At 58.0% G+C, this 25,760-nt stretch overlaps 3 protein-coding genes across 3 annotated transcripts; all 3 read left to right on the forward strand.

Moving 5' to 3' along the window:
• Positions 1–1,583: 1,583 nt before the first annotated feature.
• JKF63_06873 (uncharacterized protein) lies at positions 1,584–16,469 on the forward strand (the record flags this gene model as incomplete). Its single annotated transcript, XM_067902821.1, has 1 exon — positions 1,584–16,469. One exon carries the CDS (start codon positions 1,584–1,586, stop codon positions 16,467–16,469), a length of 14,886 nt encoding a protein of 4,961 aa, XP_067759180.1.
• Positions 16,470–18,360: 1,891 nt separating this feature from the next.
• JKF63_06874 (uncharacterized protein) lies at positions 18,361–21,666 on the forward strand (the record flags this gene model as incomplete). Its single annotated transcript, XM_067902822.1, has 1 exon — positions 18,361–21,666. One exon carries the CDS (start codon positions 18,361–18,363, stop codon positions 21,664–21,666), a length of 3,306 nt encoding a protein of 1,101 aa, XP_067759181.1.
• Positions 21,667–23,792: 2,126 nt separating this feature from the next.
• On the forward strand, positions 23,793–25,007 carry JKF63_06875 (uncharacterized protein; the record flags this gene model as incomplete). The annotated part of the gene is made up of 1 exon (XM_067902823.1): positions 23,793–25,007. The coding sequence occupies one exon, from the start codon at positions 23,793–23,795 to the stop codon at positions 25,005–25,007; it is 1,215 nt and encodes a 404-aa protein (XP_067759182.1).
• Between the last annotated feature and the right edge of the window lie 753 nt (positions 25,008–25,760).

Consider the following 25,760-nt stretch of genomic DNA (forward strand, 5'->3'; position numbering starts at 1 on the left):
GCCTTCCACTGAGGGCAGCAGCAGGACACCAACCTGAATGGTGAGCTTTTTTTCGATCGAGAAGAAAGCGAAAACGTCTTCTTCTGCTTTCCAACCAGTAGGATTTGTAAATCAAAAAACGAATCACAACTGAAGAATGAGGAATGGTGTTCGCGAATTACATAGCTTCCGTTCTATCCACATACCTAGGTAAGTTTATCAAAGGCCTCAACAGAGATTCTGTCAATGTCAGTCTCCTCAAAGGTTCTATTGAACTGAAGGGGCTTGAATTATTGCCTGAATTATTTTCCTTCTTGGAGAATCTACAACTTGAAAGCGGTACAATAGAGAGCCTCAGGGTCAGGATTCCATGGTATTCCCTTTACAGTAAGAGGTGTGAGGTGGTTCTTCGAGGGGTGACAATAAGATTGGAACCTAAATACAAGCGCCGTGACGCTGTGACCGAGTTCTTTAGGTCAAAAGAGGAGTTCATTATTGCTGTGCAAGGTGTCCTCGCGGAAAAAGAGGAGAAAGCCGAAGCAGATACTCGAAAGGGGTTTCTTCATCGACTCCAGCAGACTATTCTGAAAAATACAGTTTTGCACCTGGAGAATTTTTCTTTTGAATTAGAGGATAGGTCTGGCTCTTGGGAAGGGCAAACGGCCGGAGTGCATGTGCAACTTGATAGGCTTACGTGTGAGGCTACCGATTTGTATTACAATCCAATTTTCATCCGGCCTGTGGACAACGTTGCAAATGAATCACTCTACCGTCTCGTCTCGTACGAAGGCATCTCAGTGCGACTTCTGTATTCCTCCAGCCAAGATGGGGCGTCGTCTCAGTGTTTGTCATCCCAATCTCAGGGTTGTGAAAGTGTTGAGTCGTTCAGTAATAGTGAAGAGTTTCTAATTTCTTCTGCAGGTGCTCTCACTATTTCTTGGAAAAACCAGTGGTCTACTGTGCAGACGAAACCGTACGTGTGTGCGGGTCTCAGGACCACGAAAATAACCCTTCAACTGAACGAGCCGTGTATCAAGGCTATCGGTATTCTCATCAACAGTGTGAGACAGGCGCCATATCGCGTACTCTCTTGGGACAGGCGACCTGCTCGTCGCATTCAACCTGCTGATCCGGTCAACACGTCAATGTGGTGGTCTTACGCAATTTGCAAAATACTCACCTATCAGAAAGAGCAGCGGGATCGCAAACACTTCGACTGGGTGGCATATCAGCAGCGGAAACTCTTTTTCGCAAGTTTTTTTAGTTTTTGTTTGCAGCTTCTGCAAGCACCGTGGATACCGGAGAGTGAAGGACAGAGTTTGGACGAGGATCAGCTGGCGCGTGCCTCCGTGCACGATGTCATGGCATGCTGGAATTCGGCAAGAGAGTGTCTGGCACAGTTCCAGCGCACGAGAAGGCCACCGCAAGGGAATGCGTACACACAATACTTGCAGTATCGATACGAGTGCGAACGAAAACTACTTACAAAGCCATCTGTGGAGCCTACCTGCTTAGCAGCGCTGCCAATAGAGATAAAGCTCACTATTGAGTGCGCACAGCTTGCTGTTGCTTTCCCCCACAATCTGAGAGGTGTCGCCAAACAGATGTACGTGTGTGGCACTTTGCAGAAAGACCAGCTATGCGTGCAACTCTCTATCGCATCCGCTACTGTCTTCGTGGAGAAGGATCAGGATAATCCTCTTCTCACTATCGTGGGTGGCAGCCCTGCCGGTATGTTGCTTACAGCTTCAAAACTGGGGCATTCGCCAGCCAGTGGCGAATTCGTCATTGAAGAAATCGTGGCCTGCCTTGATCCGTCTCTTCAAGAGCTCCTGGACCTGAGTATAACCTCGTGCGTTCTTGCAGCGAAAGCATTCGTGTATGAATGCCCATCGGATTTCTTGCACACTGCGACCCTGGTGGGAAGCAGTGCTGACCGTCTGGAGGTTATAGAGGAAGAGCAGCAGTGGCTAACATTTGACATTGCTGTCAAGTCCATCACGGGGAAAGCCGGGAGGGTTTGCTTGCGCGCGCAGCACACTCAGCTAGCTCTCTCACCGAGGAGTCCAATTGTAGGTGAGGTTCAAGAAATCAGCGTCGTTGCTAATGGTGCTACCCTCGTGTACCTGTGTTCGATTGCTGTGACCTCTGTCGTGAGCAGTGACGATATTCGTATTGAGGTAGCGACTAGCAGCGCAAACATATCCGCCAACGTTGAGGGATTCGAGTCCGTGATGCTGCTCCTGAGATCCATAACGCAGCGGTGGAGTAGTCGCGCAAAAAGTTCTGTTGCCGATGTACAGACGAGGCGCTCCGTCATTGCAGGGCAAAATTTGATATCGAAGAACGAAAGGTTTCTGGTGAGTTTGGCTCTTCGGTTTGAATTTATTGAATACGGGGTGTTAGCGCTAGAGGGGTTTTCCATTGGGGCCACTGTCGGAGATGGATGGCACATCCACCTCAGCGCTGCCGGCTGCACAACAGAGGGGTGGTGCCACAGCGTTCCACCGCGGCCTCAAGATCCTTTCATCGATATTGACTTATGGGCAAATGCCTTTTTGGCCCATTCGCCGTTTGCCGGAGGCATCGAGGACGATGGTATCGCCTTCAGGTGCAGTTTGAATCACGTGACCCTCTGCCTGGGCGACGATCTAATATCCAGTCTGGAGTCTCTTTACGACACTGTCATGGTGGTGCTTTTCAAGGATGAGGACCACCACGTCTATCTGAGCGAGCGCGACAAATACACGATTCCTTCTATCGCTGGCTTCTTTACAGGTAGCCACATGTTGCTGCTTTTGGAAAGTAATGGGGGCGAGTTGGCCTTACTGCCTGGATGCGCCGATACTGCAGGCGCTGCTGCTACGGGGTCGGCGGGCAGCGCTAATGTTTGCGGCCGTGGTATGGATCGGCCACCACCACCGCCACCGCTCACCGTGGAGTTTCTCGGCGAGGAGTGCCTGCGCGCCTCTTTTCACCGGTACGGTGACAAGCGCCTGGATATCAATATTGTGTTCCAGGAAGGTCTGAATGCCTACCTTATCGGTACACCGGCGCACATCCCCCTTCTCGTATCGCGAGGCAGCATGCGAGCTGAGCTGGATCTTCATCTGAGTGCGCCAAGCGTCGCAGACTTGCCCGTTTTTCCGTACCGCAAGCTCAACTTTACCATGAATCTCTCCAACGTGGCCTTCGTTACGCACATTCCGACCCTACTGGCTGCCTGGTCGCACTTCAGCACACCGTCACTGCCGCTGTGTCGCTTGCGCAACATCGGCTCGCGCATCCACTTTTCCTCTCGCCTTAGCCGCCCTGATGCTATGCTAGCGCCACGGTCACCTGTCTCGGCTTCTGTGGAGGCGGTGGGCAGTGCCGCCTTTGCCCGCATTTCGCGCGCCCCAGGGGGTGAGGTGAGAGGCACTGCTGAGTCGATGCCCACGCTCGCCCCGTGTGCCACGTACTCGACGCCGGTTTTCCCATCCGATATGCGGCTTTGCGTCGAAGTCACTGACTCAGAGCTGTACTATCCATGGGGCGAGGGTAGTGTGGCGCCGCTGTATCTGCACGCTGAGGTGCCGCGCGGCAAAGTGGTCATGCTTAACCGAGATGAGTGTTTCGAGGTGACTGTACGAGGGTTGCTGGCAATGCCACGGGTCGCGGCCGCGTTGCACACCTTCTCACCTGCGATGGACGAGGCCCCAGCACCGCCCCCGAGCATGTCTCAACAGCACTCTGCACGTGCAGCTGATGCAGGCGCATCTTGCGTTCTGCTCGAGCACCTGACCAACGCCGCTGCTGACGGGGAGGGCATAGCGCACTTCAGCTGCACTCAGAGCAGCGGCAGCGCCGCACAGCAGAAGAGCCACAGAACGTGCGCTGGACAATCGTCTGGGGCAACACAAGCTGCCTTTCCAGGCAAGGAGCCCTTCGCAGCATCACAGAGTGATCCATCGCAGCTGACCGCCTCCTCTCTCATCCAAGTGCACGTCGTGTACACGATGGACAGTCGACCGCCGTTTTGGCCAGGCAACTCTGACGAGTCTCTTCGAGTTTCATTAACGCCTGACGCGATGACTGGCAGCGGCGCGTTACCGGGACCTTTGTGTGTTCGCCTTGGCTCGCCGGCTGAGGTGGCCTCGTGGTTGACTTTCTTTACATTTTTCAATCCCACAAACACTGTCCCGCTCACCACTTCGAACCCAAGCGCTGCTGCATCACCGGCGTTCGTGTCAGAGGGGGAGGACAACGGTGGCGGTGGTCAAGGCAGCACCTCCAAGGCAACAGCGCAGAGCCTGCGCCGCCTCATCATGAGCGTGCACACCGCTCCGATTGTTGTCCATGTGCCATTCGCAGGGGTGGCGGCAGTGCTGTGGAATGGTGTAGAGTTTGTAGCCTCACCCGGCTACCGCGCACTGCGTATACCGAAGCTCGATGTGTTAGTTCACGAAGAGCTGCAGTGCGCTTCCAAGGCGGGGGTGGCGACGTCGGTGCAGCGGCTGGCGACATTGCGCGACAGCGGTTACGCTGTTGTTTCTTTCTGCAGCAGTGGCGGCACGGGGGAGGTGGGTACTGTGCCTGCGATACTGTTGGAGTCGTACTCCACAGGCCCAACAGCGGTCGAGGTGCGCCGGCGAGTGGTGCTACCCGGTGTTGTAGGGAAACTATCTGACTCCACCATCGTGCAGCTGCAACAGTGTGCCACGCTTGCCGCCGTGAGCGCAGTTGTTGCGGCTCGAGGCGTACAGACTACTTTGCTCAATGCTGTGATCCTGCACGAGAGTCAGCGCCAGCGGTTGCGTTACGCGTGCTGCAGTACTACATTTGCCAGCAGCGGCACTGACGTCGATGCGCAGGCACAGCTGATGGCCTTCCTTTCCCCGCCTTTGGCTATTCACATGTATAAAGGTTGCCTCACCTTTGAGTGGGCGAGTAAACTCCAGCGAGGTCTCCGGGCAGGCGTCACGGTGGCCCTCGAGAATGCGCGATTCAACGATTATGGTGCTTACCGGTACCCCTCAGCGGATCAGCTCACCCACAACGATGGCAGCACAACTGCACACTTTCCACGATGCTTTCTTCTTCCAGAGCTAACCCCGCTTCTCGTGGAGGTGGAGGCAGTAGAGGCATATGTTTGGTGGACTACCGCAGCGTACACCAACGCCGCCGACAGTCCTGTCAGCGAGGAGGTCATATCGATCGAGGGATTGTCCACGAGTGAGCAGAACTCCAACGTGCCGCTGGTAACGGCTTGCATGCCGCTTCTACTTTTTCCACTTCAAGTGCGTACGCACATCGATGAGACCGCGCTGGTAGTGGACGAAGGGGCCGGAGATACCGCGGGTGACACGGGAACTGCCGCTACTGCTGTGTTGGGAACCCATCTGGCTCTGGATCGAAAAGAGGACGAATGTGTAGCGGCAGGCGAAGAACCGGCGATGAATTTTTCGATGGCTGGTGATAACGACACTATTGGTGAATTCACGCACCTCTCAGAGTTGCACCCAATCGCATCAACCTATACGATGCCATCGACCACCAGCGACAGCAAAAGCAGTCTCTCAGCTACAGCGGCACCCAGTACTACCTTGTCTCCCGAGCGTGGTACGGAGGCGTTGCCGACTCCTGTCTTCGAGGTGACTCCCGTTCACGTTGTGTTCAACACCACCGTCTACGCTGTGCTGCGTGAGAGGCTGTTGTATCATACGCATGGGACAGGTGCAGTGACAGCAGCAGGGGATGCGAGAGCGATGGCGATGTCAAACCCTCCTGCCTCACAGAGCCTTTCGAGGTTCCATCAATACTACCTCACGCACCGCGTGGTGGAGCTTTCAACGGCAGCGCGACACGGTCTCGCTACGTCCAGCCTCTCCGCTGCCTCACCTCTCTCACCAATGATTTGCAGCCGAAGTGGCCTGAGCTCCAACCATAGCTCTCCCGGCAGAGGTTTTGGCGTCAGCCTGGACAGGCATGCGTCTTCGTTGGAAAGAGCGCAGGCGGTGCGGGTGGAGACGGTGTATACATACCGTTACGACGGCACCTTTCATCCGCGCGTGTGGGTAGAGAAATCGCCTCTCACCTCATGGCAACTCCAGCAGCAGCCGCCGCCGCAGCAGCAGCAGATGAGTGGAGACATCTCAGCTCGAAAGGAAACCAAACGTGCTCGCGATCCGTTTCTTGGGGACACCAGGGAAATTACGAAAGGAGAGCAGCGTATCATGCCAGTTGGCTTCATCCCTCCCAGCACGCTTCCCACCGTGAATGATATGCCGCTGCTGCCAACGCTGCCCGGAAGCGGCCCCCCTGTTGAACTCCGAATGAGAGGTGTTCATGACAGCCGTGCGAAATTGCCATCACCGGCCACGATGCCCGAGGAGGTTCTCGCTGAGCATCCCGAGAGCCTCCGCTCTTCTGCGCAGTTCGCGACTGTCGTACCGAGAGTCGCCCCACAGGCTACCATGAAGCCCCGTTTACAGATGCGCATGGCTGTGGCAGAGGTGTGTATGAGGCTCGTCCACTACCGCGATGTGGAGACCACCGCCACTGCGGCTTCCGAGGCGCGTCATTTCTGGCAGCGCTATGCGGTCGTGCACGCCGCCGCGCGTCGCGCAGGAGCCGAAAGCCCCGCGTCGGTTACCACAGCCAGAAGGTGCTGCCTCATTACGTTCCTCGCCGTTGCAGTCCCCCCTCTGCGAATACTCTCTTCAGGTGGTAAGCAGGACCTCACGAATAGCAGAGGCATCAGCCCCTCTTTGGGCAACCGTACTCGCTTTCACTTGGGCCAGCTGCCCGCGTTGTCAACATCTGCGGAGCAGCGGCGCCTTGCCCCCACTGCAATGCTTGAGGAAGCGTGCGTAGACGCCTTGTGTGTGAGGCTCACTGGCCTCATTGTCTCCGGCTTCAACGACGCGCGGTCTGTTCAGTTGGAGACCTGTGTTTGCACCTCTGTGAAAAGCTCTCGCCGACCTCTTTTTTCGATGGCGCATGCAGAGGTGTATGTGCCGTCTACCTCTGTCACATACCCGTCGGCTGCAGAGGCTGCAAAGACGGTGGCACGAGACCTTCAGGGTGCTGCGTGGACGGCGGACGTCGTGCGAGGCGTGGGGCCTGCGTCCGAGGGTGCCAGCGTCAGCGTATCGTCAATGATGTCGCGGCAGGGCGTGAGAGCAAGCGTCGCGGCATCCGCACCCTCGAGGCCGCCGCCGCAGTCCCCAGGGCCGACAGGCCACGTTGAGAGCCCCCACTGGGCTGGTTTGAAACCACCGGCAACATGCCCCATGGTAGCGCCGACAGGCACCGATGCCCGGGGCTGCAACGCCGATGGGGTCCCGGGACAGTCAGTGGTGATGCAAAACGAAGTAAGATGTCGGGTAGAGACGTTGACTGTGGACCTCAGCGCAAGTGCATTGCGGGCCTGGTTGAGCTGCCTTGTCGAGCATCCAGTTGATGTCATGCTGGACGCTGCAGAGGAGGAAGAGAATCTCCTAGAGTCTGTAGCGAATGTGCCTCGCAGCGCTTCCACGCTTCCCACCTCCACGGCGCCAGCGGAGGAAAGTGTTGAGGCGGCGGCAGGAGCAGCAGCACCTCTTTTGTCTCCCTTGCAATGGAAACCTGGTCAAGGTTTACGTGTGCACGAGGTTCGGGGGGCCTTCTGGGGCCTCGAGCACGACATCACCCTCTCCCGCGATGGCCTCGTTCTTGTCTTCTCAAGTCAAGACACAAATTTGCTGACGGTGCACCTCAACGGAAACAACATAACGATCGACTCGTCACTGCTTTTGCGCCCAGCAGGGCTGCAGCGGGTTGTGATGGTGGTGCAAGGAGGGCTCACCGTTCGGTTTGTCGGCAGTGGCTGTGTGCGACTTCCCCTCGCTCTATGGAGAACGTCACTGGTGGAGACAACGGCAAATGTTGACGTGGAGACGGTGCTGCTGCCTTTCATGGCGATTGGTGAGGGCAGCTACTTGGAGTGTTCCCAGGTGCGACTGGGCTTCACGGAGCCTGCGGTGGAGAGCTCAGTGGGTGGTGGCAACAGTGGTGCACTAGCTGCCTCGATCCAAAGACCCGGGCTTGATTTCTCAGGGTTCCCCTCGAAGCCATCAGCAGTGATTGAAACCGCAGAAAGAGGCAACCGCGCAACCGTGGGCACACCCTCGCTACAAAATCCTTCGCCTTACGTAGACGTGCACCCATCGCAGCTTGTGCACTACAATTTGCACCTTCACTTGCCGCACATCTCAATCATCCTCGAGCCCCGACACGAGTTCCGTCAATTCCACATTTGCACAGCGGCTGAGTCGTGCACGAGCCTCTGCGATGGGCGACTGCTGCGCAACGAGGTGCGATGCACCGGGTTAACGGTACTCTCAGAGCCCGTCCACGACTCCGCCATGACGACGGCGCGCACGACGGTGCTGGCGCCTGTCAACGTGGAGGTGTGCAGCAACAATAGGCGCCATCACGCTGTCTCGCTGGGGGCGACGCAAGTGGACCTTGGCCGCGCAGACCTGTTGATCATGTCCACATACGCTGGAGAGCTACAGACGCTTCAGATGCACATCAAACACCTCACCCACGGCAAAGCAGAAACGGAGTTCCTGGGAATTGTAGAGGCCACCTTGGCTTGGAAAGCATCATCGGTTGCCACGAACAACACCGGCCGGCACGGCGAAGAGGAGGGTCTACAGGACGGCGAGCTGCCCGACGACCAAGGCGATGCCGGCGACACCAGCGAAGGCGGAGAAGAGGAAAGGGTGAAGCAGAGTTTCAACCACGGCGCTAGCGGATGCAGTGAGGAGCAAACAGAGGGGGTAGTGCCACCGTCGCGAAGCGACTACGCTCAGGTCAACTGCCCCAACGCTGCCTCCGGGGCGGTTGAAAGTACGGCGGCAGCCGCACCAGGTGGTGAAAAGGGCATCAGCCGGAGGAGTGCGTTGTCGGCCGGACCAAGCATCGGGGGCTACAGAAAATCATCGTACTCCGTCACTCCGCAGGGCTCCGCTAAGCCTGGCGCTGGCTTGGCGGAGGGGCTTCTGGACTGGATCCCTGTAGAAGGGAGGGGTGCGCAAGAGGATGCGTGCTCTAGCATTGGTGAGGGGGATGGACCGATGCCCCCCATGCCTCCTCCTCTCGATGCTCGATGGCAGCAACAGCAGCAGCAGCGTAGACGGCAGCGTCTTCGTCTCCTGCGGCAGCAGCAGTCCCGTGGGTTTTCTTGGGCAGTGTTTACCCCCTCCGTTGAGGTCATTTTAAGCGACCACCGTCACCCACTCCTGCAGGTGGGTGTGCAGGATGTCGTGGTACGTCGAACCTCTACTTCGGCCCTCGCCTCCACTTCCCTCCTTCAGTGCCAGAGGGGCAGCGTGCAGGTTCACGGGCGTGGTCGCTGGGACGTACTGCTTGAGCCGAGCGCGGCCGTGACGTTGTCGCTCACGCAGACAGTGTCGCGCCACAGCAGCAACCAGCACGTCTCACTGGTGGTGGAGGGGGTTCACTGGCATTGCTCGCATCTTATCGTCGCGAAGCTGCTTTACGTGAATCAGCAGCTCAGCGCCCTGGCAACGAGCCTGACGCGACGTCTGAGCATGGCGGCTACTGCAGGTGGAGGGGCCAGCACCGGGGTGCCACCGGCACCCATCGCTGACGTGGTTTTGTCCTCTGATGTCAACGGCGGCCGAGGCGAAGAGGAGGTATCGGAAGGGGACGGGGGAGGCGGCACTGCAGTGTGGAGAACCTCTGTGAGCCCTTATACCGGAGGCGACAGCGCCACCAAGAGTTATGAGAGGAGTGGAAACAGTAGCCACCAACGCAGTTCCAGTGTCGAGACATTCTCAGACACGAGCTCGCCGCGTCCACGACGGCATGCGGTGGCGATGGGGGCTCCTGAGCCGTGTAATGACACTGCTCTAACGACACTCGTGACCGCATCAGCATTGCCTTTCCCCGCCGCCGCCGCCGCCGCCGCCGTTGTGGGGACCCGTGCCCCTACGGGTGTCCCCTTCCCCACTACCACCACCACCAGTGACATACTCACTGGGTCTCTGCCGCTGTCTTACCGAGGCGGCTCCCGAAGGTTGCGCGCCACGGCGGGTGCGGAGTTGCCTGCGAGGGCTTCGACCATTTCCCCCAGCATGGCGACACACCGCTTACTGAACAGTTTCAGCCACACCCTCTTCGCAGGCATTTGTCAGCCCGAGGGGGTCGAAAAGGTGCCGCCGGCGGCTGCGTCTGGCGTACTGACTGCGGCATCCTCATCGAGAACCGAATCCGCAACAACGATCCCGATGCTCTGGCGGTGCAAAGAGCTTTATCGGATGCTGCCATCCTCGTCTACCGACATCTTCATCTCGTACCGCCGCGCTCATTCACTCATGCTGACCTTCTTCACGACCGAGTGCGTCGAGTGGGATGAGGTGAATGGTGCCTGGGCGCTGAATGCCAAGGGCGAGACAGCGTTGGCAGCAAGGGCCACCAGTGGCGCATCCAGGCTGACCACACATGTATCCTCACCGGTATCGCACCGGCAGCAACAACATCTGAGAGGCCCCCGCGACGCTCCGGTATTTCCCTCTATTGGCAGTGCCTCAGCCACCGCAACGAATTGGTTCGCGTTCACATCGCTGCAGTACGGCATGGCACAGCCTTTGACTATATACACGGCTGTGCCCAGAGAAAAGGAAGCCACTGCGGGACCGTCACCTGCGCCAAAGACGACATCGACACCTTACCTTTACAACGATACTGATACCCGAACCAGCTTACCTAGGATGGCAGCGCCATTCCCGATCAGTATGGCGACAGGGATCACAGGTTACGACGGCGGCAGGGGGTGCGGAGGTGGCTCCTATTCGCCCGTCCACTCGCTGGTTCTGACCTGCGTAGACACAGAGGAGGCGGCGGACACGTCCCGCTACCCGATCGTGGTTTCCAACAGGGGAGGCGACGACGATGGCTCGACAGCTGACCCCCATCAGCAGCAGCGCCGAAGATGTGCTCGTCGAGGGTCCTTCACCGCGTTGTCGGAAGACAAGCCTGCGCCGCTTTCCTGCAGCGCACCCTCCGCGTACGTGGACTCGCTTGCCGAGGATGGCACACCGCAGGGTGACCGCACTCCAAAGGACTCTGTTTTACAAACGGAGCAGCAGTGCAGCACTGGCGGGACCAGTGTGAATCATTGCGATCACGGCGACATCTCACCTGGTGAGTACGGAGGGTTGCCGCTCTTGACCTCTTTGCCGGCGCACTTGAGTCCCACTTCAAGCCACTCGCAGCTCGATTCGCGACACAGAGGAAACGTCCCGACACCACCGACAGCACAAAATCCGCGGCCATCGACCTGGTGGACGGGACAGTCGCACAACTACAACACCACCCGCGCTATACCAGCAGCGCACCAGCGGCGTCCGAAGCCGCCGCCCCGTGGCTTAGCGGCAACAACTCCAGTAGCTTCGAAGCAGGCTACCTGGGGCAGCGGTGAGGACCTACTGGTCGTGCGCTTGCAGGCACGCAGCTCGCTTCTAAACAAAACAGGCTGCACACTGCAGTTGTTTTCCCACGATGTGCTCCCCGCGTACAATTCGGTTTCGGAGGCCTCGTCCCTGCCTGCGACGTCAACGACAGTGCCGCCAGGCTGGCAGCTCCCACTGAATGAAGAGGTTATGCACAAAGAGGTGGTCCTGCGCGTGTGCTGCCCCTCGACCCGGTGCGCGCCGTTTCCAGGAGAGCCGAGCACCGCCGTGGGCGGTTCCAGGGACCCGGGCAGCGTATTGGAGGCGACGAACAAGGCTACGACCCCCCTGCGATGGTTCGAGACTCGGATCGTGCTGGGGCAGCTCGAAGGCGGGCGTTTTCTCTCTTGTCGGCCCGTTGATGTAATAAGTGGCGCTTCAGACCCTCCCGCAGATGTACCAGGGGCGGTGACGGCGAAGGACTCAGCGGGTCTCTCGCACCACCGTGCCACCGGCAGCCACGTGTGTGACGATCACGATGAGCGGTTGCTCTTACTTTTCGTTATGCAGACGTATTCTGCCGACGGGCTGGTGCAGCACCTCTCTCTTTATCCTCGCCTCACTCTTCTCAACCAGCTGGGCCTCACTGCGCGGGTGGTGGTGTTTCAGCAGGATCCGCTTGCTGGCCCGCAAACCCCAGATGAGGCTTTGCTTATAACACCTTGGATGGCACCAGTTGGTCACGCACGGCGGGATCGAAAGCGCTTTTACCGAAGCCTTGTCTCCCTTGGCGCCCATGATGCTCTCCCCCATCTGCATGCTCTTCCGCTACACTTATGCACGTACGACAGCAATCTTGTCCTGGGGTTATCGTTCACCCAGAGCACTGGCGACTCCTTCTTCACGGCGGACCTTGATCCGGTGATCACGCATCTGCGTGAGGCCGTTGATGGACACCCACGTCTGCTTCAACTCCGTGACAGCCACGGGCGGGCTTTCCACGTGCAAGTGAGTGTGATGCCACGGACGGTAGTGCTGTCGGTGGCGTTGTGGGTGTACAACCTCACCGAGTACCCTTTGCTCATGAGCCACGGCGTGGTGCGGCGCCGCCTCTGCCCCGGGCAGAGTAGCACCAGCGGCATTATCCCTTCTCAGGGGGAGCCTTTTCTGATTGGCTGCCAACTGACTGACTTCACGCAGTGTTTCTTTGCGATTGGCATGGACGGCGGCTGGTCCAGTGCCGTGACCATCGACGTTGCCTCCAGTGGTGTCTTGGTCTCCCCCTTACCACGACTCGGCATCTCACGAAGCTGCAACTATTCTATTCTATTCCCCAACGCGCAGGAGGGGCGGCCCATGGTGATTCAAATCACGCCGCGATGGGTTTTCTACAACAACACTTCCAAGCGCCTGCGACTTCATTTTCACTTTCCTGGGCTGGAGAAAGCGATGTGGCAGGCAGAGAAGCAGCGACGTCAGCCGCTTACGATGCGGGATGCCAGCACCACCGCTACAGCAAACGGCAGCGATGCCGCCTCGATGTCTGTCTCCGCTGCTGAGGCGGACGACACCGTTAGCGCCCTCGCCTCCATTGCAGCGGTGCAGCTGAACCCTGGCGACTACCACGTGAGTTCCATTGGCCCGATTGAGGGGAATCAACTCCGGGTGCAGGAAGTCTTGGAGGGAACCGTGCCCACCGTTACGTCTATTACCAGCGCATACCAGAGCGAACACTGCGACGTGACGACCTACTACGAGTCGCAGCCCACCCCGTGCATGGATATCGACCACCCGGGTGAAGCGACATTTAACCTGTGGGCTGCCCCGCGCGCGCCGGGAAAACATATGGCTGTGAGTTATGGCGGTGATTTCTTGGCACAGCGGCCGCCTACGCCGCATCCGACAGGGCTGGAGCCGTTCGACATGTACGCAACTGATGCCGTTGTTACAGGCCATATTGCTTTGTCGGTGCAGAGCGCCAGCAATGTGCTGGCGGTACTGCTGTTGCCAATTCAAGAGACGAAGATCCTCCTCCAGAACCGCACGGAGTCCCACACCGTGATGGTGCGACAGCAGGGCTGCCGCCGCCAGAACCGCATTCCTCCTCGCCAGAATCGCTTTTTCCTCTGGGAGGACGTGCGTGAGGAACACGCAATTCGCGTCCACATTCTCGGCTACAAGGGCCGGTGGTTTGATGTGGATTTCAGCGCCGGTGAGTGCAAGGTCACGCGCCACGTCAACACCGAGGCCGCGGCCGCCGCTGAGGCCGTCGAGCAGGCCCGCCAGCTGCATCCCCACCCATCAAAGGTGAAACTTCAAGCGGAGCTGCACGGGAAGGTCAGGGCAGCGGCAGAATTCCCGTTTCACGTACGCGGCTACACCAACGCTGAGAAGACTCGCGTCACAATTCTAGTGACGGAGTTCCCAGTTCCGGTTTACGCTGCCATTGACTCGTGGCGCACCTCGCAAGTTTTGTCGCTACGGATGACGATGGTGCAGCTCACGTGGATCCAGGAGAGGAGCGCATACATGGTGGCCGATGCAAACTCTGCGGCGCCGTTTGTGATGGGTGCCGCTGGTGATGGTGCCGTTGAAGGCGACGCATCCAGGGAAGCGACAGCGCCCGCCGAGGGCATTGGTCGAGGCGGCGGTGAAGCACACGTCTCGCCACACGGATGTTTTCTGCGTCATCGCGGCTCCACTGCCAGGGCCGCTGTGGCTGGCACGTCACCGTCCAACGTGGCGAATGCAGCTCTCTTTACGATCATCCTGGAAGGGGTACAGCTGGAGCGCCTCGCCACGGAGGACAACGAGAACTTCTACTTCGCAGTGCACCAAATGCAGTGGGTTGATGGGAGGCGGAGGACTGTGTTTGTGTACCGGGCGCGCCCTCGGCTCCCAGCCGCCACTACATTGCATAGCGCAGCAGACGCCACTCACGGCGAGGTCGGTGCATCGGTCTCGATGCCGGACCCATCACTGCTCTCCCGCACCTCCGCGCCATCTTCATCGACACCTTTTCTCTCTCATGCGAGGCGAAACGTAAGCGAGCACACGGATGGCTCTACCAGGAGACTGCAGGCACATGACGCTGACTCATCTCCCCGAGTTTTAGCGTCAGCCAGCTCAAAGCGCGACGATACCAGGAGCGGGGGCTACACAGCACTCTTGGCGCCCATCACCGCTGCTAGTAATCGCCTTGTCAGCACCGCTCTGGGCCGCAGTGATGCGTTTCTTCTCTCCATGGAGAAGAAGAATGACTTGGAGCTGAGCTACAACCTCATCAAGTATGCCGATGGCGTTATGCGCTACACAGAGCTGCGCTGTGTGCTAACACCCCTCGTTGTGGAGCTCACCGACTTTTGGTTGGTGGACATGATTCAAGAGGTGCGTCGGCTGCGGGTGCTTCTCGGCCTTCAAGAGCAGATGGCCGCCTCACAGAGCACCACGACGGCGCCGCTAGTGCTGACGGCCTCCTCGCTCTGGCAGCAGTCCCAGCATCAGCAGCAACGGCGGTCAAGGTGGCGTTCTCCCGGAGGAGGGGATACGGACTGCACTTTGATGGTTGTAGTACCTGGCGAAGATTCCATTGCCCACCGCATCGCGCGCGCCACCTCGCGGCAGCTGGGGCAAAGAAAAGCTAGTGTTGCCCTGATGGACGGCGACACACATGCAGAGGTCCTGCACTCAGAGCAACTCATCTCTGCTGCTCGAGAGGCGCCTCAACATCGGTCCCCAAGCAAAAGCATTTGCAGCGAAGAGAGAGACCCGTGGTGTTGCGAGCGACAACCAGGTTCTCTGCGGCGAAGCAGCGGTTGCGATACAGGCAGTGACAGCGACGCGAGCAGCACCACGACGAGAAATGTTGGGCGTCCAGCACGCACTGGTGGCAATGAGGCGCACAAGGACCAGACGAACGAGAGAGGAAATGCCAAGCATTGCTTGGTAACAGGGACTCGGCTCACTCAACGCCCTTCCAACCCGTCGCGTGCTTCCGCTCCTACCGTCACCGTTGCCGCACCAGCACAACAGCAGCAGCAGCAGAGGGGCGGTAACGCCGCGGGCTTTCTTTCACAGACTCTTTTCCTTCAGCAGCTCGTGCAGGGAGTGCGGACGCGCCTGGAACAGCGGGAGGCGGGAGTGATGGCCGGGTCGCTGGTCGCTCCCACCACCCGAGGCGCGAATAGAAAGCGCTCTACTAGTGGGCAGCCATCGCTGTTGCCTGGAGACATCACCAGTGAAGGCCTCGACACGCAACGTCAGCAGCTGATAGTCGGTGCCACTTCGGCTGCCGTGCCCCATCGCTGGGGTGCAGCGCGGCGCGGTGGGTCCGGTGATGGCCTTGTAGGGGTCACCAATGTCGACACTGGCGGGAGTCGCGCTGTGGTGGACGTGGGGAGCAGCAGCGCTGGCGCTGCGGACGACGATGGCGCTGGTGGTTTTATTTGTCGCTCCGCATCTGCGCGCAGAGCTGCGAGAAGCGTCAAATCCGCCTCGTTCATGTTCATTGAGCGACTCGAGGTGCAGCGTGTGACGCTGTACGTTACGTTTGTTCGTCACAGCCCCGACCCACTGCGACCGTTGCTCGGCGCCTATGCATGGATGTTGCCGAGTCATCTAAGGCAGCGCGATTTTCATCTCCCTGCTTGGACTCTGACACGGCAGGTGGAGACGCCTGCCTCTCTTCGAGCACGTCTAATGCGATGGGGCATGCACAGCTTGCGTGAGCAGTGGACCAAGGTGACGAAGCTGGGAACGCTGCTGGACGCTTTACGGTTCTGGCAGCACCGAACATTGCCTCTGCACGGCGCCCCACGGGTCTTGACGTTATCCCGTCTGCAGCGGCAAAAAAGGGGTGGTGGTGGCGGCGGTGGTAAGCCGTCACTCGCTACCTTCGCTCCATGCGTATCATCAGGTGGGGAGGAGAGTGATTACAGCACGGACGGTGACAACGACAGTGCGGATGCGCCGTGTGGCGGTGCGCGAGTGGAGAGACCAGCTAGCCTCCCTGCGGATTCGGTGATGGAAAGGGTGCGAAGGTCGTGAAGGGTTTAGAGGAGCGGGGGGAGGGGGGGGGCCTTGCGAACAGAAAAAAAGGGGGAGGAGGGGCGCGCGGTATTGGCGGGCTATCCTTTTGAGCGCTCTGTGCGTGTGGCTTTCCTTCTCTACAGGCTGTTGCTGTAATCATTGAGTGTCGTGTGGTGACTTTGATTCCCTCGCCTACTCCCTTTCTCGAATAGCACAAGGATGCCTTGTGAGGCTTTGCGCACACAATCGCGGTGCTGCTCAATGTCATGCTCAAAGACAGACAGGCAGACACACACACACACACACATGCATACATACATACATGCATACATACACATGAACATTCTTTATATACGGGAATTACGCTATATTTGTTTGGATATAATGAAACTCAGATAAGCAGGCATCCCCATGTGTGTGTGTGGGTGTGTGCTGCAAACGCTTCAAGGACTCAACACGTTAAAAGTCGTGGCGGATGTGACTCCCAACGTCCGTTGCGATGATCGATAAGGATTTATCCATTAGTGGGTGGGTGGGGGGGGGGGGAAGAGTACCACCACCTTCGCCACCACACCACCGGAGACGATGTGATGCTCTCATGCAAAACGTCGCTCCTTCGATTGCTTCGAGGCACTCCGATGTCTACCACTCCTTCTGTTGTTTGCACACGGACCTACATCTTCACTGACGTACTGGAATAACCCTCCCTCCTTTCTCTCTCTCCCCCCCCTATTCCCCAACTCCTCTATTGACACACATCGGGGAACACACGCGCATCATCAATGCTCCACACTCACTCTCTACGCACCTCTCTGCTTTTTCTCTCCTCTGTGTTCACACGTTTATGCCCCTTCGCTCTCGTCCATAGTGTCTCGCATTTTTTTTGCCCCTCCCCCCCCTCCCCCCTCCACCTCACTCTTCAGGCACTGAAATATTTTAGATCGCCTACCCTCACCCCATCAATTTTCACTTGCCCCGTTACTCTTCACGGCGTACAGCCCCCCCCCCCTCCGCCCTTCCGTCTCTTTTCCTGTCCTCCTCTTGATCGGTGAAGGCGCCGGCATATCTTTGTGAGAGTCTCGATAACGAAGTGAGCGGCTCCTCCATTCCGCGAGTTACTCCATCGCCGTCTTTTTTTGTATTTTTCCCTCTCCCTTCCACAACACTCTCCCTCTTGGTGTAGTGCGCGCACGCACGCACGCACAAACACACACACACACACTACAGAGTGCAACGTATCACTGCCTGCTTCGAATAATCAACGAAACATTTTTGGTGTTTGATCCTCTTAGGTGTGCCTCTGCTGTCCTGCACTGCTTCACTCCTCTTCACTTGCTACCCCCCCCCCTCCCTCCCCCTTTCACTCTTAGGGCTCTATACGTGCACGACAGCCTCTCTTTTTCTGTGTGTGTGTGTGTCTGTGTGTGTTTATCCTTCTTTCGACTCACCTTGTGTATTCGACGTGCTCATAAGCGTTTCGAGGCATCATCCTACCCCCTTCATTTTATTTAAAAAAGTTGTCTGTTTTCTGAGGAAAAAAAAAAGAAGTCTCTTCTACCATCAACAAAGCCAGCTCTTGTGTACCAAACCAAAGGGGAGGGGGCGGCGCACACATCAGCGATCCCCAGCGCTGCCGTCTGTTGTCGCTGCTTTAATCTCTTGCTTCACCCCAGACGGTAGACTTGCTCTTCCCTCCCATCGCCTGGCCTCATCGCCACTGCTTCACATCCGCCCCCTCCTAATTGTCGGTGTCCACGCGTGTGTGTGTGTGTCACTGTAAAGTAGTACACACCAATAAACAAAATACACACACAGACACACGCGCACGGATACCGACAGACAAAACAGAGGGTAACGAGGAAGGAAACAAGTGTGAGAGAAGTAGAGCTATCCAGACAGAGGAGAAGCGATGCCGTCAAGCGAAACAGATAACTCTAACGCCAAGAAGGGCGATGAGGTGGGGGCGTCGATGCCATCAGACACCATGGTGAATGCCGGCACCAACGCCAGCAGCGGGCGTGGCCTCAAGGGGTGGAGAGACCGGCTGATGAACTGGCGGAACAGCAGCAACAGCAGTATCGATAGCGGCGCTGACGGCAGAGGTGGTGGTGATACCCCAGCCTCTGCCCCCGTTGCTTCTGATGTCCCTGCAGAGAAGGTCAAGGCGCCCGATCAGCAAAGCACAGATGGCGGCAAGCTGTCTACGACTGCTCCTAGTGCAAACGACCTAGCACCAGCGGCGGCTGAAGCAGAGGGATCAAAGGCCAACGCTGCCTCGATAAACCCTTCACCGGCCCGTCCAATGAATATCTGGCTGCGTCGTGCGCTGGAGAGGCAAGCAGAGTCTGCTATTGCGGAGGCCATTCGCGATGGAAAGCCGATTCCAGAGGCTGCAGTGGCAACCTTAGCGCACGTAGCGTCGGGAGTCCCAGCAGCAACGCCAGCCGAGGCGGTTGCGGCTGAAGCCGAGGTCAGTGCTGCCGCACCCCTGGCAAAGGCGCCGCACACCACCACCGCCGCCCCCCAAACGAACTTTGCAGAGCTTATGCGACAGCACCGTGAGGGGCTCCTCCCACCCACTGCGCAGCCGCCAGTGAAGGCCACGCGAGTCATTAAAAGACCAAAGGCTACAGAACCCCCAGCCTCAGTAGTGACGCCAGCGATGGAGGAGAAGTCACCTACGCCGATCTCCAACCAGAAGCATCCGGAGAGCGGGTGCGGTCAGCCGCACGCGGCACCATCGCTATCCGAGCCCGAGAAGGCGGCGGCGGGAGAAGAAGGTGGTTCAGCGCAGACAACCTCCCTGAAGGGGGCTGACTCAGTTGCAACGCCCTCGGCGGCGGCGCCAGTGCATCAGGCAGCGGTCCGCAAGCGCACTAAGGCGGCCAATAACGCATCTGTGAAGTGCACTCAAGACACAAGTGCTGCCACGCCCGTCGCGGCGACACCAACACATGTGACGACCGTTAAGGGGAGGGCATCGCTAGAGGAGCTCCGCGCCCGGCGCAACCGCACGACTGCCGGCGGCAGTGGAAGCCACCATAACACTTCTGTCCCTGGGGAAGGAGGCGCAGGTGGGGCGAGCAGCAGCAGTCCAGTGGGGGGGTATTCACAGCACGATGAGTACAACGACAGCGCCCTCGATGCCGTCAGTCGACTGCTGCTCCGCTACTGTTTGGGGAGTCGCACTACAGCAACGACGCCATCGATGGTAGAAGCGGCAGATGGTGTGGGCGAGCCATTATCATCTGCAGAGCCGCCGGCTGCCCGTACTGCGGAATCGTTGCCCACAACTGCACAGACGACAACGGAGTTGGCGTTCTTCGATGAGTTGATGGGTCTATGCGGGAGCAATAGTCTCACGCCCGCATCCCTGGAGTTGCTGCGTGAACTCTTTCAGCATGTTCGTGTGCTTCACCGTCCCGCCAACGTCTCTTGTGCTGGCAAACGGGGTGAGAGCGATGATGCCCAAGCGACGACGGACGCTGAATTGGATGCGGAGGCCTACCGCGTTGCCGCTCGCCGGCGTGAGTACGTTCAGCAAGTCATCATGGTGCTGCTCAACCGTCTCAAGCACATGAAAACACAAGAGCAACAGCGGAGGACGCAGAGGGGTGGTGAGGCAGCAGAAGCAGCAGCAGCACCAGCGGCGTTATCGGCTCCACCGCAGCCTGTCATTGGCCACGATGCGCCGCTGTCCACGTTGCCGTCATGTAATCCGCAACACCAGTCAAGGGTGAGGGATCCCGAAGAGCGAAAGATGGCGTCGGCTGCTGCTTACACCACGACCGTGACGGACTACTGCTACCCGAACCCGTACGCTCACCTTACAGTCTTCTCTGAACATCAGCCAGTTGCCCCACCACTGGACTGGCCGCTGTCGTTCTATTCACGCACCGCCGGCACCTATTGCGACCCATATGGCCACTACGCCAGTAGTAACCTCGACAGCAACAGCAGCGTTGCTGCTCGTCTTGTGGCGTCACCGTTTCCTGGCGCTTTCCCTATCATTCCCCCACCAGCCACTACGGACACCAGCGCAGAGAGAGACGACCGCGAGCTCCAGGAGCTGTTCCGCATTATCCGGGCGCAGCTCACTCAGCCCGTCAACACGAAGCCTCCTAGGATCATGAGCACCATCGGCTCGGGAGTGGAGCTGGATGGGAATCTATCAGGTACCGCACCGGTGGAGGTGTCGCAGGCAGAAAGGGCAGTGCTGCGTCACGTTCAGATAGACTTTAAGAGGCACATGGAGCAGCAGCGGCAGCAGCAGACTGTGAGTGCAGTTGTGGCAGCCGATGCCCCTTCGCTGCTATCACCGCTGCCTCAGACCGCATCTACGCCGCCGACGGCAAGCCTGATCGCCCCAGAGCCGTCCTGCATGCACGCCACGACTGGTGCCGCTCTTGACATCGCAGACTTCTCTGCTGCAGGCGTCGCGGCGGGGACAACAAGGGGTGTGGCAGCAGTGGCGTGCGCTGACAGTGACAGGTGTCCGCACCATGACACTTCACTTCTGGACTCGGCCAAATCGAAACAGGGGAAGGGAGGAGACGCTGGAAAGTCTTCCTCCGCACGCCGAACGACTGCCACTACGCAAGAGGAGAGCGCCGTGGCCGCTGAAATGGCACCCCTCAAGCCACACGCCACAATCCTCAGCTTCAACGCCACGCCTTTTGTGCCCGGCGGCGCTCGCGTGGGCACCCACGCAAGCACCGCCACCGCCATCATGCCGCCCACCGCTACCTCTGACTCGACGCTCACGAAAACAACCTTCAATTACAACGCAAAACCATTTTTACCCTCCGGTAGCGCTAACTCGCCTATGATGATGGCGCCCCAGAAGCAGAAGCAGATGAACGCCGCAGCTCAGGCGTTCGTTCCTCAGCAGCCTCCGCAGCCTCCGCAGCCTCCGCAGCCCTTTCCTTCCTCTGCAACATCGTTTTCCGTGAGTGGCAGCATGCCACTGAACGCCTCTAGGCCGAGCTTGCCGGTTATGCCGCCGCCGCCGCCACCGCCGGGAAGTGCGGCAGATCCATGGGCTTCCTACGAAATGTTTGCCCGTTGGCGGGACATGATGGAGACTTATTACCAGAGTATGTTCGCTACGCATAACGCCGCAGCCGTAGCGACTGGGACATCACCGTCATTCACAGCAGCTGGAGGAGGACCGGCTCCATTGGCTATGATGATGACCCCCCCACGCTCTGCTTAGAGGTGCAGTGAACACGTAAAGGGGGAGGGCGCGAGCGTGTTGATGACGGTGGTGGGGTGGTCCGTCATGAGGGGTGAAGCTAACAGCAGCTGTTAGGTCAGGGTACGCCTTCTACTGCCTACTACCCCCTTCCCCCTTCCCCCGTCCCCCGTCCCCGTCCCCCGTCCCCCGTCCCCTAAATCCCCCTCTCTGTCTTATATAAATGTTCCCCTCGTTGGGTGCCGGTGTGCGTTCTTCACGTCTTTTTATATTGATTTTTCTTGTTTTTTTTCTGCCCTCCCCTCTCCTCTCCTCTCCTCTCCTCCCCTCCCCACCCGCCTTTCGGGGACGTACACCCTGTACATGACTTTATTGATTTCCTTCGTTGTATTCTCTCGTTTCAATTTTCTTTTTTTTTTCACTGGAGTTTTGGTCTCCTCCGTGGGCTGATGGGCGTGTGTTTGTGTGTGCGATTTGAAATTTATAATTTTTGTATCTTCTCATTGCCTGTTTGGTGTAGTGAACTGTATACCCCCCCTTCCCCCTTCCCCCCTCTCTCTACCTACACGCCACTTTGTCCACACACAGCGACCTCGACTCGTGTGTGTACGTGTGTGTATGTACGTGTGTGTGTGTGTGTCTTGTTGTTGTCTTGCTCGCCACACCTCTGTGCTATTTTTTTCTCTCTTCGCGCGTGTCTTACGGTTACCCCCACATCTTCTCCGCCCCACTTTTTTTTTTTCTCACGTCTGGTGAATGTACGGGGGGGGTATACATTACCGAGGTAACAGCGTCGAATAGAGAGCGCGTGATTAAATAGAGCTGCAGTACTGTTGTGTACTTCTGTTCGTGTACATGCGTGTGGGTATAGATGTGTCTGTGTGTCTGTGCATGTCTCCGTCTCTCTGTGTGTGTGTGTGTGTATGTGTGTAAGAGAGAGAGATGAAGTCGTTGGGAGGGGGTGGGGTGGGGTAAGGAGGAGGGGGAAGGGCTTAGCTCTTTACGTTTTGAATGTAGTTTCTTAAACAAAAGAAATACGACAGATATGAACCCCGCCTGATCTATATATATATATATATATATACATGCACAGATCTATACACACACACACAGACGGAGACATGCACAGACACATGTATATACATACATAGACGGACAGAAGTACACAGAGGTGAAGCGCTCGTGTCACACTCAGCGCATTAATCTTCAGTCGTCTTTTATTTTTTATTTTTTTTCCAAATAGAAGAGGACGGGGAGCGGATTTTGCTCGTTGATGGTGATACGTATCACACTGCATTACAAGTTACTCAGGAGATGGAGCGGGAAGAGGGAGGAGAAAGGGGAGGGGAGGGGAGAAGCCGAGGGTAAAGGTGGTAGTATCATGTAGGTGAAGCAACTTCATGTTGGTCATCGTATGTGGAACTATAGGGATGAAGTTCAGAACACCACAGAGAGAGAACAGTCGGGGCGCGGCGGTTGAGGAGCACAGACAGCGGCATCAAGCCCATGCCAACGCCTGCGAGTCTTTTTTTTTACCTCCTGCCTTGCCCTGCCCTGCCCTGCCTTGCCCTGCTTCTCCCATTCTCCATGTCCCACTTCCGCTCCATGGCTTCAGGCTAGCGACGTGAGAAATGCCTGCCCACTTACCACTTGTCTCGCCATCTCCCTTTGCTCACACTCTCCTCCGACTAGTGCGGCCTCCCCTCCCCCCTCCTCCCTCCCCCCTCCCCCCTCTCCTCTCCCCCTTCCTCCCCCATGCACTCTTGGCTTTAGAGCGAGTGTGGCATTGCCGCAGGAAACGGTGTGAGTAGTCGGCGCGCGTCGCATGTGTGGTGAACGCACTGTGGTGGAAGGCACCGGCCTGTTACGCGTGCGTCCCTCCCTTTTTTTCCCCTCTCATTTCCCCAAACTCCTCTTTTCCCTTTTCCTCCTCTTACCCCCCATTCTGCCTGGTTGTGTGTGTGTGCGTGTGTGTGTGGTGCCCTCTGTTACGCGGATCCCTCCACTGCATGTTGTACACGGCAGTTGTCTGTCGTTTTCCCCCTCCACCCCCCCCCCAAAGAAAAAACAATTTCATAAACACACAGAAAACCGAAGAGTATTCCTCCTACCCTACACACACACACACGGTAACCACCATAACAACCATGTCCCACACACTCTTCTCTACGTCTCACCCTGAGAATGCGCGCTCCCAGAAAATCATGGTAGCTGCCGCGTTCGCCAATGTGGACGTCCAGCTCAAGGTGTGCCAGTACGGCGTGGATAACGAGACGCCGGAGTTCGCGCGCAACTGCAGCCCATGCATGCGTCTCCCCTCCATGCAGACGGAGGAGGGCTACCTCTTCGAGTCCAACGCCATCATGCGCCACATCGCCCGCGTGGAGAAGAGCGGCGCAAAGCTGTACGGCTCCACGCCATTCGAGAGCAGCCAGGTCGACATGTGGCTTGACTTTGCGGCCTGCGAGCTCGATGCGCATAACCATCCCTACCTGATGGAGGCCTTCGCGGGCACGCCGGCCCCGGAGAGCGCTATGGCCCCCTTGGAGGAGAGCCTGGCGGGTCTGGAGCTGTGGCTGGAGACCCGCACCTTCCTCGTCGGCGAGCGCATGACGGTGGCGGATATCTCCGTCGCCTTTTCGCTGCAGTGGGTGTACCGCACGAACGTGAAGCACGGCGAGGAGCTGACGAAGAAGTACCGCAACGCATACCGCCTGTACAACACGGTGATGCAGCAGCCCAAGACGGTGGAGGTGCTGAAGCAGTGGGGCGCGACGTTCGGTCCGATGAAGGCAGCGAAGAAGGCTGCGGAGAAGCCGAAGGCCGTGGAGAAGAAGCCGAAGGAGGCTGTGGAGGAGGAGGAGGATCAGCCTGCGAAGGAGGAGAAGAAGCCGAACCCGCTCGATGCGCTGCCGCCCAGCAACTTCGTGCTCGATGCCTACAAGCGCGAGTACAGCAACACCGACACCCGCACGGTGGCGGCGCCGTACTTCTTCCAGCATTACGACGCGGAGGGCTACACCTGCTTCTGGGCGCGCTACAAGTACAACGAGGAGAACCACAAGCAGTTCATGACGGCCAACCTCGTTCGCGGCTGGTTCCAGCGCATGGAGCACGTGCGCAAGTACGCCTTTGGTATCGCGCTCATCATCGGCGAGGACGCCGCACACGAGCTGGTGAGTTTCTGGGTGTTCCGCGGTAAGGGCATGCCGGAGATCGTGAACGAGGTGGTGGACACGGAGCTCTTCACTTGGGAGGAGATCAAGAACGTGCAGGCGGAGAAAGAGAAGATCACGGACTACCTGTGCTGGGAGGGCCCGACGATTCCGCGCCCAGTGCTGGAGGGCCGCTGCTTCAAGTAAGCGGTCTGCAAAGCCGATGTCGGGGTTGCTTCTGCCAAGTGCACGCTGTCCTCAGTTGATGTGCATTCGCGTAGGTGGCCCCCCCCCCCTTCCCCTCCCCTCCCCTCCGCCCCTCGCCCCCGCACCATAGCTTCCTGTTTTCTTCGCTTTCTTCCCCCTTGATCTGTCTGAGGCCGTGCGTTGGCGTCGTGTCTGGCGCCTCGCCAGGATCATGCGCCTTGGCCGAAAGTCTCTTGGCTGGGGTGTGTACACATCCATATACACATACATATGTGTACGTCTCTCTCTCTGTGTGTGTAATTTCTTCACTCAATGCGTGAGCGTCACGTTTCGGCCTGGTAAGAAAAAAAACGCACAAACACACAAACGCACAAACACACACACGCGCATGTTTTTTTTTTATATTTATATTTAAAAGCCATTATTGGGATTTTTTTTTACCCCCCCTCTTAAATATCTACCAAGGAAATGGGCCCCGTTGACTTGTTTCGGATTCCCTCTCGCTTTGACTGGCCGGGGGCGCTCCCCCTCTTCGGCATCGCTGCCGCTGGAAGGGGGGAGTGGGGAAGGGGGGAAGGGGGGGGAGAGGCGAGAAGAATAACGAAGGAGTAAAAGACTAAAGTTTTCGACCAAAAATCAAAAAAAAATAAGCCTTGAAAGAAGGAGAGAGGGGTCCACCTCATACACGGATCGAAGAGGGAAACACCCACACACACACCCACACGTGCACGGCCACGGCCATGAACACTTGTT

The sequence above is a fragment of the Porcisia hertigi genome, chromosome 9 (genome assembly GCF_017918235.1).
Source record: "Porcisia hertigi strain C119 chromosome 9, whole genome shotgun sequence".
NCBI lineage: Eukaryota > Euglenozoa > Kinetoplastea > Trypanosomatida > Trypanosomatidae > Porcisia > Porcisia hertigi.